Below are 16695 nucleotides of genomic sequence, written 5' to 3'. Positions count from 1 at the left end.
GTCCAACCACCAAGCCACCGTCGTAGACCAAACCGCATTCGTTTATAGCTGTAAAAAATTGCCAAGGGGCTGTTATTGTCCTATCTCAATTTGGCTAACAAGCACGAGTTCTCGCGGTTCATCATCTCTTTCTACCCCGATCTTATTCCGTTTGGCGGAAAGAAATGGTAAATGCGATAATGGTTCCAAGTGCGATAGACATATGGCCCTACCCAAAAATGAAGCAAGCTGCTAACTTGCAACGAAAGGGACGTATATATCCGTCACGGAGTAGCTACAACGATAAAGTGATTTTCACGCAATGGCATAAGTTGCAAACTAGCTTTAAACTTCATTTAGATGGTGCGAGAAATGTCTTGCAAATTTCGTGCCGTATAAATTTACAAGTGAGGTCATAGCAAATAGCAATAAATCGCAATCCAGAAATATGGTTTTATGTTTAACTAGGCTTAGCGTTGCAACATTATTGCAAAATTAACAGGTGTTTATTAGACTGATTAAGGAGACAGTTGTTTCGATGGCGCGTAAGCCGCATTAAATCCCAGTGATTTGTGTGTTGAGCTGGGCTATCGTAAAACTTAATGCTGTTTGAGTGGGATTTCTTTCGTATCGATAGCGATAAACCATAATGTACTTACGGAACTACCATTAAATAACTGGTGCCTCTAAACTGCTGCCCTATTTGAAGCTAAAGTTGATCGTAATAGGTTGATTTTAAAATCGTAAATATGGTAACGCCTTATAGTGCTCTGCTGAAAAAACTTGCTTGATAGCAAATCGTTGTAATAATTTACAACCTATAATTATAAGGATTGTTAATTGAATTTACCTCTAAAAGCATGTAAATCGATAGCCTTTACTCCGTAATAGAATAAGGCGAAACACGGTACCCGGAACGCGTGGAGCGGTGACATAAACTTCAGTGAAACAACACGTGACCCTTTGATGTGCCACCCAGTGAAACGACTTCGACGGTGCACGTGTATACCGAGCTTCGCTATGGCAGCTTGTACTCTCTCATCCACCTGAAATACGGCACATGTAATTCCCATTAATAAAATTTGTTCGATTGTGACTTTGAGGGCATCCGTAAATTACCTACGTGACATGCTTTAAGTAGGAGGTGTCAGGCGGTTTGAAGCAAAATCAAAATAATTGCAATTTTCATAGCAATACGTTTGACAAAGGCCACCCCCTCACGGGGTTGTGCTAAAATGGTCAAAATTGGTGTGACGTCCTGATTCAATTTTAAAGGAAAGTGGCGTATGGACTGGCGGACAAAGACTAATTAATTATATTTTTGTAGCAAGAACAAACTAATGGGAACCCCACATACCAAAAATGTCAAACAAAGGTATTCCAGCTGTTTTACCGCTCAGGCCAAACATCATGATCCTCCCACCATAATTAGTTACTACAAAAGGTGAACAAGTCATTACAATTTCGATAAAACTAGACTTATTATCGATCCTATCTTGCACGTTTCTATTTTTTTTAATCAGCTATTTTAAGTGCAGTGCAGTAACGGCAGTAGTTGCGCCATCAACAGTGTAGGCAATACTAGCGCCAGGGTAGGGTACTGAGACTGCCTACCCTGACTGTGTGATGACGAAACAGAAAACACAGTAAAAACGCTAAACCTACAAGCGAACGAGGTCTTTTTCTAAAAAGACCATGGTCTTTTACCGTATCTACTCGATACCTACACGGCAAGTGGGGTTGTCTAATCTAAAGGTTTACACGTACGACTTCATCGTTAAAGCAGTTGACCCTCAGTTCGGCGGGATCTTCGGATGGGAAGGGTTCCACGAAGACGATCTTATCGGAGGAGAGCCCCAATTCCAGCAGGGCGGTCATACAGCTGTAGGCTTCTATGCAGTCGCCGTACACCACCACGCGGTTCGTGGCGCAAAGACGGAGGGCCTCGTCTTGCTCTGGGTTTCAAATGAAGTTATCTTTAGCAATTCTCTATTATTATTATTATGCTACATCTAAACTAGTTTTCCCAAAATCTCCGCCCTTCGTACTTGCATCGCTGACCATGCGCAGAAGTTTCCTCAGGTTAATGTTGGCTTCGAACAGCGAGTTGATGACGAACACGTTCTCGGGCATCTCGGGCGGCGCGGGCACGCGGTGCGGCTGATAGTCTGGGTCGTCCATCAGCATACGTTCGCAGGTCTTGCCCTTCCTGCGATTGTTATTTAAGCTTGTGTAGTACAGTAAACTGCATTAATATAACCCACAGCGGAGCATTCAAAAATATCTGACACGTCCTACCTGCCCTCGAAATAGAGTCGTATCAGATATTTATGCGCTTTTGTTCTGTCAGATATGATTTATGCCAACTTAAGCGAAGCGTATATATTTTTTTGAACTTTAACACTTACTCCAATTCTTTGTCGAGTTCTAAAGACTCTTTCAAGTATTCAGGATGTTGAAACTGCTGGCCGCAAGTGATGACCAATTCGTCGTAGTATTTCATTCCGCCGTTTTTGAAGTACACACATTTCTTCTTCCTAGAAATCAATACTAAATAGTTTTTCAAGCTTTTATTTAACTTAAGTCGTCATCAAATCTTGCAAGTCAAAGTTCTCCCACGTCTAGTGATCGGACTGACTATATTACAGTTACAGTTAGCAAATACAGTAAAAGCTCATTCATTTTGACTCATTCATTTTTGAGATCAATTTCAAGCTTCAAATTCATTGTAAGATGAAACGCTCACCTATTAATCGCCGTGACAACAGCACAAATGACGTCCACATAGAAGTAGAACGGAACGCACTTAAGGTACCGGTCTGTGTACCGTCCATTCTTCGGCACACACGTGTCGGCTGCTCGGAGGCATTCGGCTACCGTCGGAAGTCCGTGCTCCGAAATAAGGGTGACGTTTGTAAAGGTCAAGTATGATGATGTAGGACTAGAGAAACATTCAGACACTATCACACTGGATGCGCTCTATGTCCTGCGGTCGGGTCAGCTGACAGACTTTAAGAATTGCAGGACGTAGAAAACATCCAGTGTGACAAGTCCTTCAGCAACTTTTATAACAACTCGACGGGTCTCTGACTAAACCTCGTAGGTATATGAAATTTTAGGAGTTTCGAATAACCATTTTAGATAAGTACACATCCTTAAATAGATATTCCAGTTTCATTAAATCTCATGTACGAGGTTGAGTCAGGACTTCGAAACAGTAAGAACAGCTGCTGTAGCTTGAAAGAGGCGAGATATCAAGACGTGGTTGTGCGACTTGTGCGGCAAAATTATCAGCTATGTTTAGAAACTACGCAAAGACCAATGTTTTCTAAAGTAAAAAAATTAAGCCACTTGCATGTTCTCATTATTTTGGTTGCTCCTAAATCACGGATGTCTTGAGGCTTGTATTTTAGCCAGAAAACATATGCCTAAGCAATAGAAGTCTTACCCCATAAGCAAAGTTTCGAGGAAAGCCAAGCCAGTGCGACTAGCGCCTACCACCACGATGCCGTTATTTACGTCGACCTTGGGTATACTAGTCAATGGTCTCTCAAGCACCCACAACGCAAAAGGAGTCGATCTGAAGGGCAAAATAGAAAAGGTTTTACAGAGTGGTAGCTCCATACAAATAGTACCAGTGTTCTGCTCAAAATTTGATAATGACCTCTCGTTAAACGAACACCAATGATCTGATCAAAGTTGCCGGAAAGGAGTGAATGGAGAAGACACCAAGACCGAGAGAAATAGTGTGCACTGCTGCTGGGGCCTACACTAAGCATTGGGTGGCAAGAGGCTGAAGAAGATTGACTATTATCCTGTTGTAAAATGTAACGGTGTTCGTCTAAACTGCTGCGTAGTCACCGAAATAAGGTAAGGTTAGCAGTACCTACGAATATGTAATAGATGGTGAGTTACTTACACATCTTTGTATATTTTACTCAAGTCCTTGTTGCCGCTGACGTTGGGGACAATGCGACGTGGGCGCACGGGCATCATACGCCCCGCCAAAGACATCAGATTACGGCATGGATTCTGTGCACACACAAATTCACACAATCAAGAAAATAATAGATGACAGGATAGCCTAATGGATAGAGAACCTGGATGTAAAGCAAGAGATCCCGGGTTCTATCCCCAGTTGGGGCCTGGGGCATCTTGCATGTTTAGTATGTATTTAAGTAAGTATAGATACTACTTAAAATAGATAGATATATTCAATACGTTTATAAATCCGTTACCCAGTAGGTACTTATAACACAAGCCTGGCTATAATTTAAGTTTAGGTCAGTTAATGTCAATTGACCTGTGATATTTATTATTTATTTATAATACGAAACTATATAAAAAAATAATGTGACTTAAATTTGAGAAAAAAATCCATTCAAAATGAATATCGTGTAAATATCTCACATTTCACGGTTACTGACATCGTGAAAATTAAATATGACAAGAAATTGCGTCGCCATAGTCACCGATAACGCAGGTTGTGATAGGTAAGGCAGGATAGGATACTTGTGATGCATATTTTCACGGCGCGGAAAGTTCTCAGGATATGACCACCCTCGTAATTATGACTGTATCTATCTAGAACTAGTAGTAGTTACCATTTTTTTTTACTGGACTTGGGTCGGTATTATCCGGGCCGGGAAAGTGTCACCCATCTTTTTCATAGAGCACACGTAAAGTTGTGGTGGCTGCTGGCCTAGTGGTTTGACCTATCGGCTCTCAAGCAGAGGGTTGTGGGTTCATTCAAACCCCGGCTCGCAATTCCAATCTCACGTGCGGAATTACATTTGAAATTTACCACGAGTTTAGCGGTGAAGGAAAACATCGTAAGGAAACCTGCACAAACCTGCCAAGCAATTTAATGGTGCGTATGAAGTACCCAATCCGCACTGGGCCTGCGTGGAAACTATGGCCCAAGCCCTCTTGTTCTGAGAGAAGGCTTGTGCCCAGCAGCGGGACGTACTTATATAGGCTGGGATGAACACGTAAAATGAAAAATTTAAAGTCCTGAGAAAAAATCTGATTTCCTTAAAAAAATCCCGCCTTGGAATTTTTGTGCAAGCGACGTCGATTAGACCAATGATTCCGTAAAGGAGGAAATCAAAGAAATATTAATTACAGCGTCGCCTTTAGCAAGCTGAAGACGACCGAGTGAGAGCCAGAATACCAGCGAGAGTTCCAGTAACGTATGCCCGGCATGTACCAGCGAGCGTGGAGTTCAACATGACGGCCGACATGTACACTTGTAACTGAAAAAAAATCTGATTTCATTCAAGTGCCTGAGTTTGCTGGTCTTCTAAACTCCCACAGAAATATTAATTACAGCGTCGCCTTAGCTAAGAGCCGGGAGAGCCAGAATAACGTCGTGTAGTTGGAGTGACGCAGCAGATTGTACCAGCGAGCGTGGGGTTCCATGACGGGCGACATTACACCTGCTAAATCTGAAAAAAAAGCTTCATTCAAGTGAGAGCATAGCCGGGTCTTCTCTCCCACAGGTAATTTTGAGTTTACATCCCCCCTGTAAATATTTTTCATAATTTTCAATTGTGGGTTGACAAAGATTCCATAGAATCTATGTTCAAACTATACCGTGTCAAAGGCGTGACCAAATTTTTAATTAAACATTTCGATGAAAAACGTTTAAACGCGTTCCTTCAAGCTGTCGGCTTGGTTTTGGTAGCAGGACCGGGCTAATAGCAAACGTGTAAAAAGTCCAGCTGCTGCGCACTATAAGTAGGTAATATGCCAATATACAGTGTGGAAAAATAAGTCGGGCCCTGGAGGGAAATTACCTTAAATCCTTAAGTTGGCTAATTTTACTTCAAGGAGTCATTCCTTTATTTTTAAAAAGAAACAAAACTGCATTTACAGATTTTCTACAACTCGCTTGCCTCGCCCGGGACTCGAACCAACTAAAATTTAAAAAAAAACTCGCTATTTTATTATACTAATCGATAGGATTATTATTCAGGATAACATTTCTGTAACAAACATTTGGTCTTACTCTCGTCTGTCGTACAAGATATCCATGAAGAATACCTATTTAGTATATAAGTTCTTTAATGAACATTACCTAGTAGGTAGGTACTTACTGTTCACTTTCAACAATTAAAAGACACGTAACAGTTATCTTAAAGTTAATGTTAGATTTTACCAAATGTTTGCCAGGTAAATTTTACCCTGAATAAATCGATTCGATCGATTACTATAATAAAATAGCGAGTGCATGTTTTTTTTAATTTTAGTAGGTTAGAGTCCCGGGCGAGGCAAGAGAGTTTTAAAAGTTTGAATCCAAGTTTGTTTCTTTTTAAAAATAAGGGAATGTCTCATTGAAGTAAAATGAGCCAACTTAAGGATATAAGGTAGTATCCCTCCAGGGCCCGACATATTTTTACACACTGTATATGATCTATTCACTCCCTTATTTATTACCTTGGTAGTAGAGTCGTGTATAGATTATTTTAAGTACCGTAACCGCATCCACTGCACAACTTCTAAGTACTTACTGTGCCATCAGTACCCGGGCGTCGTGATTCGGCCTCCACGCCGTACTGCGTTCGAACTGCAGTGGCCTCTTCCAAGGGTCTACAACCCAAATAGTGAATTACTTACTCATTCGGGAGTTAAAACTAACAGGATCAAAATATAACACTCCCTTACCCGACTACAATCATCCCAACCGGTTGGCTCTGGTTCAGAAGCACGTAGGAGTCCAAAGTAGAAGAATTCAGGCTCTTTTGGAAGAGATCCAACAGTACTTGCTTTCGAGGGGCATGTTCTAAGATGTCGTTCATAGCGGGAATATCGTAGGCTTCACCGGCACGCAGTGACACGTTCCTAAAGTATAGAAAATACATATACCTAATCACAGCCTAAGACCCCATTGGGAAAAATCTGCACCAACATTATATTCAATCGAAAAATTACTGAAATTAATCGTCACACAAGGGGCCAAACAAAGCCACAAAAATTCCTGTCAAAATACAATCTGTAAAGTATTACCTATATGAGGAGATTAAGGAAATCTAGACTGATCTAAATAACTGGAAAAAAATGGATTGTGACCTAACCTTTTAGTCTCATTCCAATCAAACTATCTATTATAACATGTAGATTTTGGAGTTTCTGGATTCTGAATTTAACAGCGGAATTTTAAATCATCATGTCCAAAGTCTTCGAGCATATTCTTCAAATTATTTTTTAACGTAGGTACCTAATTAGATAGTTTGTTATAATCTTTAATCTTACCCACGTACAGAATTCACATGCGCAACATAAAGCGACTCGTTGATATACTTTTTTCGGTTGCCGAATGGAGACACCAGCTGAAAAAAATACTTAGATGATAATCTCAAATTTCACAAAAGTAACCTTGTAAGTCTTGTAACCCACGTGACATTGGAATCCCAAAGATTTTTTAACAATAAACTATCAAATAATAAATATTACCATATTTAGCGTATTTACTCAATGAATTCCTCTACACCAAGGAACAAACATTCAAGGACCACAGAAGCAAGACTGCAGAGGAAAGGCAAACTTGATAGATCACTTCCTCTGGTCAATTTGTCACGCATAAGCGCTTTTTATAATTTTATAGCCTCCTCTTTGAATTTAAGGGGCATTTAACACCCCCTCCCCTGCCTCCCAACTTCGTAGTCGATGCAAACTTTATGTCATACATATCTCGGTTGCATGGTGCACGCACTTCGCCTTTAGGATTTTGTAGTCATCCAAGGAGCCGTTATAGTTTCGCCATGTCCGTTCGTCAGCGGTTTAGCTTAAAAACTGCTAGTGCTAGAAAGCTGATGCATGAGCATACAGAGTACCTACCGCCGATATTCCGCCCAAAACTGATAGGGTTGTTGAAACGTGCCTCAGAAAATGAAATTACAATTATTCGATAACTATGTGTTACTTGGATGGAGCGACGACCTGGGGATCGCGGTGGATCCAAAAAACACAAGACCGGTCTGAGTGGAGAGCCTTGGGGTAAGCCTATGTCCAGCAGTGGACGTCTTTCGGCTGACATGATGATGATGTGTTACTTGTATCACAAGTTCTCACCGTAAAATGTTCCAAAAGAGGAAACGCAGCCAGGTTAGAAGGAAGGCACAAGACGCAGTAATCTCTGTTAGGAAATAGCTCGTACGCTACTTCTAGCATATCAAATCCGTATCTGAAAGGGATACCTAATATAAATAGCAATAATTAAAAATGCCGGTCAGCCGGGAGACCTCTGTTGAACAAAATTTGTTTAATGCCTGCTATAATGAACTACTCGCCATTTGCATTCAGCGGTTGCCAGTAAGTAGGTAACTCTCGATCTCCCTTCCGGTTCGTGATCTCCGCTGGAGAAACCTTACTCCCCCAACGGTAATCGCTCACCCAAAGTAGAGAGAATATTTTTAAAGTTGATTGTTTGAGTGATTACGAATGGATTAATATTATTATTATTTTTTCACCATGTGAAAAATGTAAGTTAGTAAAAAAATATTTACTGAGTTCTAATTGATCCTGATAATGTCTCTAAAATCAACCTGTAAAGACCGCCTAACTTGAGCATTTTTTTACTCAAATTCGCAAGAATGTACCTACCTTTCGTCATAGTCAGGGTGCATAGCAAACATTTCGAGTAGGAAGGCATTGGGGGGTCCCAAGTAATGGACAGGTTCCGGAATAGTATCTGTCTGGTTGAGAGAAACGGCCGCTGGAGCAAACATAATAAAACACTATTAAAAAATTTGATCTTGATACCTAAAAAGTTGCTGACCTAGGTATCGAAATTTGGATTTTTTAGTTTTTTTTTAATCTAGTTATTTGGCCCCTACTAAATATGCATGACAATTTGACAAGCACATTAAACAAGGTCATCTACTGTACCGTCTAACACTTACAAGATTTCTTATACTTCTCTTTTTCATTGAGTGACCTCTCGTCTGTTGAATCTGGACTTGCTCCTTCCAGCATCTTTGTTATATACGAAGCTACGCTGTGGAAATAATGTTTTTTTATTAGTTTAATATCAGAACGTTTAAGTACTTAATAAATACCAAGACATTACAAAAAATAAAAAGTTTTCGGTTTCGCTAGCCAGTATTCTATTGTTTTGTATAACTTTTTATTGTACATAAGACATGAAAATAACTGTTATCAAGAGAAAGAGATGTAAAAAACCAGCAGCCAGTATTAAGAAAAGAAATATATTATTATTATTAAAACTATTCCGTGTTCAAGATATTCTTATTCTTAAATTTCGAAGACTGAAAAGTTTTGCGGACCAACTACCTACCTCTTTATTTCACATAAAAATAAAATGAAAATAAATACAAATATACAGACAGGAAAGCAAAGGTTACCGTAAACTGCTTCAACTTTGCCCTCTGGCCCCAACATTGCCTTATTCAGTTTAGAGTCGATAACTTAGCACTCTTATTGGTTTTAAACCAGAGGGCAAAGTTGAAGCAGTTTACGGTGGCTTTATACCTAAAAAGGGATCTCTTCCAGCTAACCTAGACTGTCAGGTGTGACTAGTAGAGATTGACTAGGTATTTGAACTTTGTATTTAAGAATACCTAACTTACCTACTTTCATTGAACAAACGTTCTGTTTAAAAAAAAAGAAAATTGAAAAGCTCTTAAGTTTGGCATAACTTTACCCATGGACATAAGAGTCGTATGAGATCATCTTGGGCACTCTCAGCAGGTCAGTGTCAATGTTCACAATATCGAACTCCAATTCATCTTCATCATTTTCCAAGATGTCCAGAACGTCACGGTGAGGGAAAGGCGTTTGAGAAAACGACATGTCATGTACCAGTGAGCTGTCTTCGTCGTTTATCCAGGCTACAGCCTGCGGAGAAAGTAGCTATTAAACTAGAACTGAATAATTTATCGAATCAGGTGTTAGATACTTTGCGGAGGTCCATATCCATGAACCAAAACAATTACTTTGCTCACCCGCGACCTTATGATAGCTACGTTAGACTCTAACATGAACTGATGTCTAACATCTGATAGCATGGTGAACGGCTTTGTTGCTCTAAAGATGAGCTTTGGTTGAGTTCGAAACGCATCAGTATAGTGTGGTGGTGGTGGTGGTGATAGATGGGTTTGTGTGATTTGTGTGTGTTCGTAAGTGGTTCACTGTAAAGTGTGGAGGTGGAGGAACTTTTTGTCATTAGTGTCTTCGCAGGTGTTATTAAAATAGATAATGCCCAGGGTTGTTTTTGATGAAATTTTAAGACCGATGCTGAATTTAGCGTGATTAAAGTTCTTGTGACTTGTTTTTCCGTTGTACTATAATAAACGTGCGACGCTAATGACGTTTGACCGCGCGGTCAAAACGCTCGAATATTCGCCCAGCTATCATAAGGTCGCGGGTGGGCAAAGTAATTGTTTTAGTTCATTAGATCTGAATACATAGGTGCTCCGCGATCACACCAGGGAGTGCATTGGAGGAATCGCTTTGCATTTTAAGCCCACCGCTTGGCTCACTAAACTGAGTTGAGTGTCAGTCTGGGGTTGAAATCTTGAGATAGTATCGCCAAACGCGCGGAAACATATGAACCATCAAGTGATGGATGGATGATGTGATTAGATTAGTCACATCACTCCATCCATGGATTCTACACGAAAAATCAAACGTCAGTTCAGTCCCATCGTTTTGATTTTCTGTCATTCACAACCACAACGGTCGGATTGCATTTATAACATTAAGGGCCTGTTTCACCACTCGTCGACTGCCGACGACTGAAAAGTAATGCCGTCTTTGTTTATTCGGACAAAACAAACAGAGACGGCATCACTGATGACAAGTGGTAAAACGGCCCTTAATTTTCACCAGTCCTGGACCATCAGTCCGTCAGTCCGTGAAGGTTACACGATACCTAATTCTGTCGTGATTCTAAGATATCTAACTATCAAATACTGAAACTTCAAATGAAAATTCATCACAACTCCTTGCCCTAGAAAGTTTTAGGTGGTGGAATGTCTTGAACGTTAGTCTAACTTAGTAGTAGTTCTTCTCCTCTCAATCAGCAAAAGCTTTATTTTAAACTTAATTAACTTATCATTAAAATTATCATGAAAATTATACCTTGGACTTTTTCGCCGTCACTGTCTCAAAGTTAATATCACTAACTATTCTCGTGCCTAAATTCAGTGTGGACATGTTTAGCCCAGTATCAAACCTGAAAACGAGTAAATGGTTCATAATTACTGCAATGTGAGAAGCCTGTACTGTTGTATAGTCTTTTCGTTAATAATTGATGAAAAATATAAAAATTAAACAGTGACATTAACGGCGAACTGTAAAAGTGAAATTTTACATTATAACCGCGTTATAGGTTAAAGTCTTTCACGATGACGCGTGCCGTGGCCGTGGTTCTTATTACAGTGTCATTACTGCCTAATTTTGACAAAATCATGCGTCTTCGTGGATGGCACTAGGTAGTATAGTATATATATACCACGCACTGTACCATGAAATTCAGTTTGCTGTATGTAACTATGATTGTAAGCTAGGGTACCAAAGTATACACGTCGTAATTAGGGGCATACAGACAAAGAGCGGAGTCGACAGGCATGTTGATGTCTCCGGCGTCCTGTGGATGGTTTACTAGATGTCGCAGCCCCGAAAAGGGAGAGAGCTCAAAACTCTCCTCCAAACCTTCGAAGTTGATCTGCGTGTTCAATATCATCACTCCGACAGCCAACTCTTTATGCTAAAAACCAATGAGACAAAATAGATATTGAATACATCAAAGATTGGTTCACCATGTCATCATCATCATGTCAGCCGAAAGACGTCCACTGCTGGACATAGGCCTCCCCCAAGGCTCTCCACTCAGACCGGTCTTGTGCTTTCCGCATCCACCGCGAACCCGCGATCTTAACCAAGTCGTCGCTCCATCTTGTTGGAGGCCTACCGACAGCTCGTCTCCCGGCCAGAAATTAAAAAGAAAGAAACATTGGTTCACCTATAAATTAATTTCAATAATTTTCTAGTTTTTGTAAGTTACGCGGCATTAAATATTGTTAGAGTTTCGCGGCATTGCAGTATCATCGACGATATAGATAGTCTCTAAAAATATGGAGTCTAAGTTACCTCACAAACTAGCAAAACCCTCTCAGACTCGGGGTGTTTCGATATCAACTCGCTGATGTAGAACTCGCCATATATTTCCTGGAGGCGTTTCGAATGTCGCTCTATGATTGGCACTAAGTCGTCATTGTCCTCCTCACTGCAAACACCAAGGGACTAATACGAAATTCGAAGTTCGTCTTATACCGTTGCTCACACTCTCGTGTTAAATAATATAAGGGTCAGCCTGGCGTCAGCGGGACGGCAAGACACGAAGTTCGCATTTTGCACTTAGTTCGTAGTAGGTAGGTATAGGGTCAGTTACTGTAACGAACTTCAGAACTACAGTCAGCTAGTGTGGGGGGAGGCCTCAATAGAGAGAGGGCATAAGCCTGGGGAGCAAAGTTCGAAGGAAGATAAGTAGTTAGAAGTTCAATTAATACACCCATCACACATCCATCACACTTATACCTACATCTTATTTATACACATTTATACATCGTATATTAAGGTTGCCTGGAAGAGATAAGGCAGCCTATTGCTTACCTACCTTGTAATTCTCTCTCTGTGTATCTGTTTCTGTATCGCTTACTATTTCTGGTGTACCATCAGCCAAATATGTGGTCTACCACCCTAAGGCTGATAATCGTTTGCATGTCATAAAACAATAATGCCAATAGACGTGTCTGTCAACTTGAAAGTTCGACTTTAGCGACATATTCATTTGATAGGAACTTGTTTAAAAATTGGTAAGTAGACCACTTATTTGGCTGATGGTACAATAACGAGTCTTTGTATTGTATTGTATCCGAGTTGAAAATTCTACATCCTGATATATGTAGAACTTCAATAGCTCTAGGCGCTACATATACAAGCTTCGTAGTAGTTCCGCTCTTCGATTACTAGGTACCGCTAGGCCGCTATATACTAGGTGTAAGTATTGATATAGGTACCTACATATAGGTAATCTACCTACCTTACCCAAACAACTCCGATGTTTCTGGCGGCAACTGTTAGCACCTATAGTCTCTAGACTGATTTTCTATACCAGGGTTACTCAAAGTGGGGTACGCGAACCCCTAGGGGTTCGCTATTCGACGGTAAGGGGTTCGCGACAAGGTTTACGTGACTCCAAAAATGATTAAGATTGGTTTTTGGAATATTTTTGTATTATTTATTTTTAATTTCTCCAACAGTCAATTTTATTACTTTCTTTGGGGGGCGGGGGGTTCGCTATCGTCTAGAAACTTTAACAGGGGTACGTGGAGCCATAAGTTTGAGAAACCCTGTTCTATACTATGAACGACATCCCGAGTAGATTCCTTTTCAGGAATGTTTTCAATAAGTTGTAAATTAACTTACTGTAAATTATTTGACTAGCTGATTCTCTGTTTTATCTACTTACAGGCTGTTCCAGAGTATTAAATCGTAATAGTCATTCCTCCGTCAATACTGTGGCGTTTGGTATGAGCCTTCGTAGATACTTAGGTTAGAAATACCCTAATTAACACGCTATATTCATCTTTATCCAGAAGGTAGAGAAACGTATAATAAAATAAGAATGTCTTCACAAAGCTACAATATAATGAGTTGCAGTCTTTATATAATCAAGGTTTACTAACACAGCCCTCCGTATCCTGAGACGCGGGCACACCTCCGAGCGGTCCGCTATGCAGAGCACGGGCAGGGAGTCGCCGGGCACCCCCCGCTCCATCACCGTCACACGACGGAACATGGCTTCGCTACGGCTCTGGCCTGGCACTAGCACTGGAAAGGCGAAACTACGCGAATAAATATCATTATCGTCGTACAGACTATTACTAATACCTATTTATGTCCTCAGGTAGGCTCCTCGTATAGCAATACGGTATTTGACAATTTCTGAACTTGCCACACCCAACATAATTATTATGAAAATATGAAATTATAGATGAACAGACAATAAGTATTCAGCGAAGAGAAAAATTAATTCAGTTGAAAATTGGATTTCTAACTGTCTCTTTCTAAGTGGCTTTTCTCTGTGCAGCAGGAATGACGTCACATGCAAGTAGGCATATCTTGCTCCGTCTAATCTTGAATTTCAAACTTTTGTAACTCTAGTAATATAGGTACTCGTATATGTAAAGGTAGCTTAAAAAAATATTTTTTTGTTCGATAATATGCCTTGTTAAGCTTTAATTTATGAAATAAAAAATAAAAGTCAAATACTCACCTTATAGAATATGACGCGCGTGATGCGATGACTTTACTAACCTTTCCTTCGTTCTTCAACTACTAAAATATAGACACGTATTGCCGTATTGCCTAACGTTTCTGCAGCGCTACTACAAAACTCGAAGTTCGTATCGTACCGTCCCTCTCGCCCTTGTATTAAATAGTATAAGTGTCAGAGGGACCGCACGACACGAACTTCGAGTTTCGAGTTTCGTGGTAGCCCTGCTGGCGCTCGCGATCGCAATCAAATGATAGTGTTTTGTTTGCGAAATCTGTCATTTGATTGCGATCGCGAGCGTCAGAAACGTAAGGCAATACGGCCGCGGCCTCTAGAGTATTAGGTAAACCTACTCCACAAAAGGTTCATCTAACTAGCTAATAAGCAATAAAGATCGAAACTATTCACAAACTTACACTGGTAATTAACCAAAGACTTGACCATAGCAATGTGTGTGAGGTACGCATCATGCATGAACATGCTCCTCAAGAGGCTGTCCACAACTTCGCGGGAGTACACCGGTTCCCAACATAGCAGGTGAATGAACAATGTGTTACGGGAGTTCAATTCCACTGTTCTGAAAAATCATATTGAATGCAATTTAAAACCAGATCTGAAAAACTAAATTAGATTTCGGAAGTAGATAACTACTACGTATATAATTGTAAATGAAATTGCTACATAACAACTGATAGTCTCTGAGCAAAGCCGCGGATGGACTGACAGACAGACATGGCGAAACTGGATTCCGTTTCTGGCAGTTTGGCTACGGAACCCTAAAAATGAGGCAGACTACAAAAGTAAGAAGGAAAGTGAAAAGACCAAACCGTTATTGACGAAAGACAACAAATATTTCAGTCAGTTATAGTTCAATGAATTTGTAACTTATTATGTAGAGGTACCGTCAGCCAAATATGTGGTCTACCACCCTAAAGTTGCTAATCGCTCGCATGTCACAAAACAATAATGCCAATATACGTATCTCTCAACTTGAAAGTTTGACTTTAACGACTTATTCATTTGATAGGAACTTGTTTATAAATTGATAGACCACTTATTTGGCTGATGGTACTTAGTGAAGCTTACAGACGGTCAATTCGTATTTCCTGGACTATACTTTTGGGGAGAAACCGCCTCGTCACACATTCGCGGCCACATGCGCTACGGCGCTACGCTCGTAGCGCGTAGCAACGTTTTTCCGCTTTGTAGCGAAAACTGCCGACGAGCAGAGAACTCCCCTAACGGATTCTTAGCACTGAATATGTTAAATGTGACGAGACAGAAGACGACTCAGCTCTTAATTTTAGTTAGATTTCTGCCACAAGCAAAGAACCCTAACTAGAAAATGTAGGTAAGTATTTAACTTCTACTTATAAGTACTTGTATTTGGTCCATATATACTCTTCCCAAGCTCGCGGATGCAACGCCGGTATCAAAGGATTATCTTTAGCAGCGAGGAATCCAACAATTACACCGTTGGCATCCAATTGTACTATGGACAGCACGCAGTCCTCACTAGGTACAAACAAAAATAAGATTAATATAAAATACTTATTCAAACTGATCATCATACGTACGTAAACTTTACAATGTGCACGAAAATGGTAAGTACAGTCACTAGCACCAATATCTGACACAACAAAGTGTGCATATACCTATCTGATAAGACTATATTTCTAGAGCCGGTAAGACGTGTCAGATATAGACGAAGTCGCGGCCAGCGTCTAGTTTTGAATGCAGCAGTACTAGTAGGAGTCGTTTTATTTTTAAAATTTTAGAAAAACAGGCAACATATATAGTTAGAGTTTCAGACAGAAGTTCACGCTACATGACTGTGTAGGTGCACGTGAGTAAATGATCAGTTGTCAGTGAACCTAGGGACTTTCGATGCTGTTCGATAGTTGATAGCCTAGGGTTCTTACATTAGATGTATTACGTCAAGAATGTGGTCGATGCGGAAGTTGTTTGCCATGGATTCGTTTATGAGTCTCAATATGAAGGTCGCATCTTCAAGTGCAGCCAACCTCACTTTGCCTAAAGCTGGCGGGGCAAAAACACGAGAAACCATATTGATTTAATGAATATGCTTTCACGAAATCATTCTCGATATAGAAGTAGTAAATGACTATGACAGACTGTGACCATACTGTGACAGAAGACAATTTTTTGACGACTAGTAAGAAAATTGTTTTTTTGAAAGTGATGTTTATGGAAGCTTGGAAAGCCACCTCAAAGAGTTTAAACGAAACGAAAGAAAATAGTAAGGTGCATAAAGTTCCTAACTAATTAGTAACAGTCACATTATAGGCAGGGCTTAGGCAGGGTAACCTTAGCATTTTGCAGAAGAACTCGACGGCGTCGTCTGAACGGACTAATTTCACAGGGCTGCCGAACGCCAGTACAATATAAATATG

The 16695-nt window shown here is 40.3% G+C and overlaps 1 protein-coding gene across 1 annotated transcript; it reads right to left on the bottom strand.

The window, feature by feature from the left end:
- On the bottom strand, positions 1-16352 carry LOC141429904 (cilia- and flagella-associated protein 61-like; the record flags this gene model as incomplete). Its single annotated transcript, XM_074090462.1, is given in 23 exon segments — positions 1-48; positions 830-1025; positions 1747-1934; positions 2028-2188; positions 2388-2516; positions 2726-2920; positions 3428-3559; positions 3899-4019; positions 5316-5426; positions 6488-6570; positions 6646-6822; positions 7234-7310; positions 8053-8164; positions 8584-8695; positions 8883-8977; positions 9644-9837; positions 11083-11176; positions 11547-11710; positions 12094-12229; positions 13692-13836; positions 14698-14858; positions 15662-15796; positions 16204-16352. Coding segments are annotated over 23 exon segments (3115 nt in total), but the record flags the coding sequence as incomplete, so codon positions are not given.
- Positions 16353-16695: the final 343 nt, after the last annotated feature.

The sequence above is a fragment of the Choristoneura fumiferana genome, chromosome 7 (genome assembly GCF_025370935.1).
Source record: "Choristoneura fumiferana chromosome 7, NRCan_CFum_1, whole genome shotgun sequence".
NCBI lineage: Eukaryota > Metazoa > Arthropoda > Insecta > Lepidoptera > Tortricidae > Choristoneura > Choristoneura fumiferana.
Note: the sequence above shows the minus strand (reverse complement) of the source record. Positions and strands in the feature narration are given on the sequence as shown.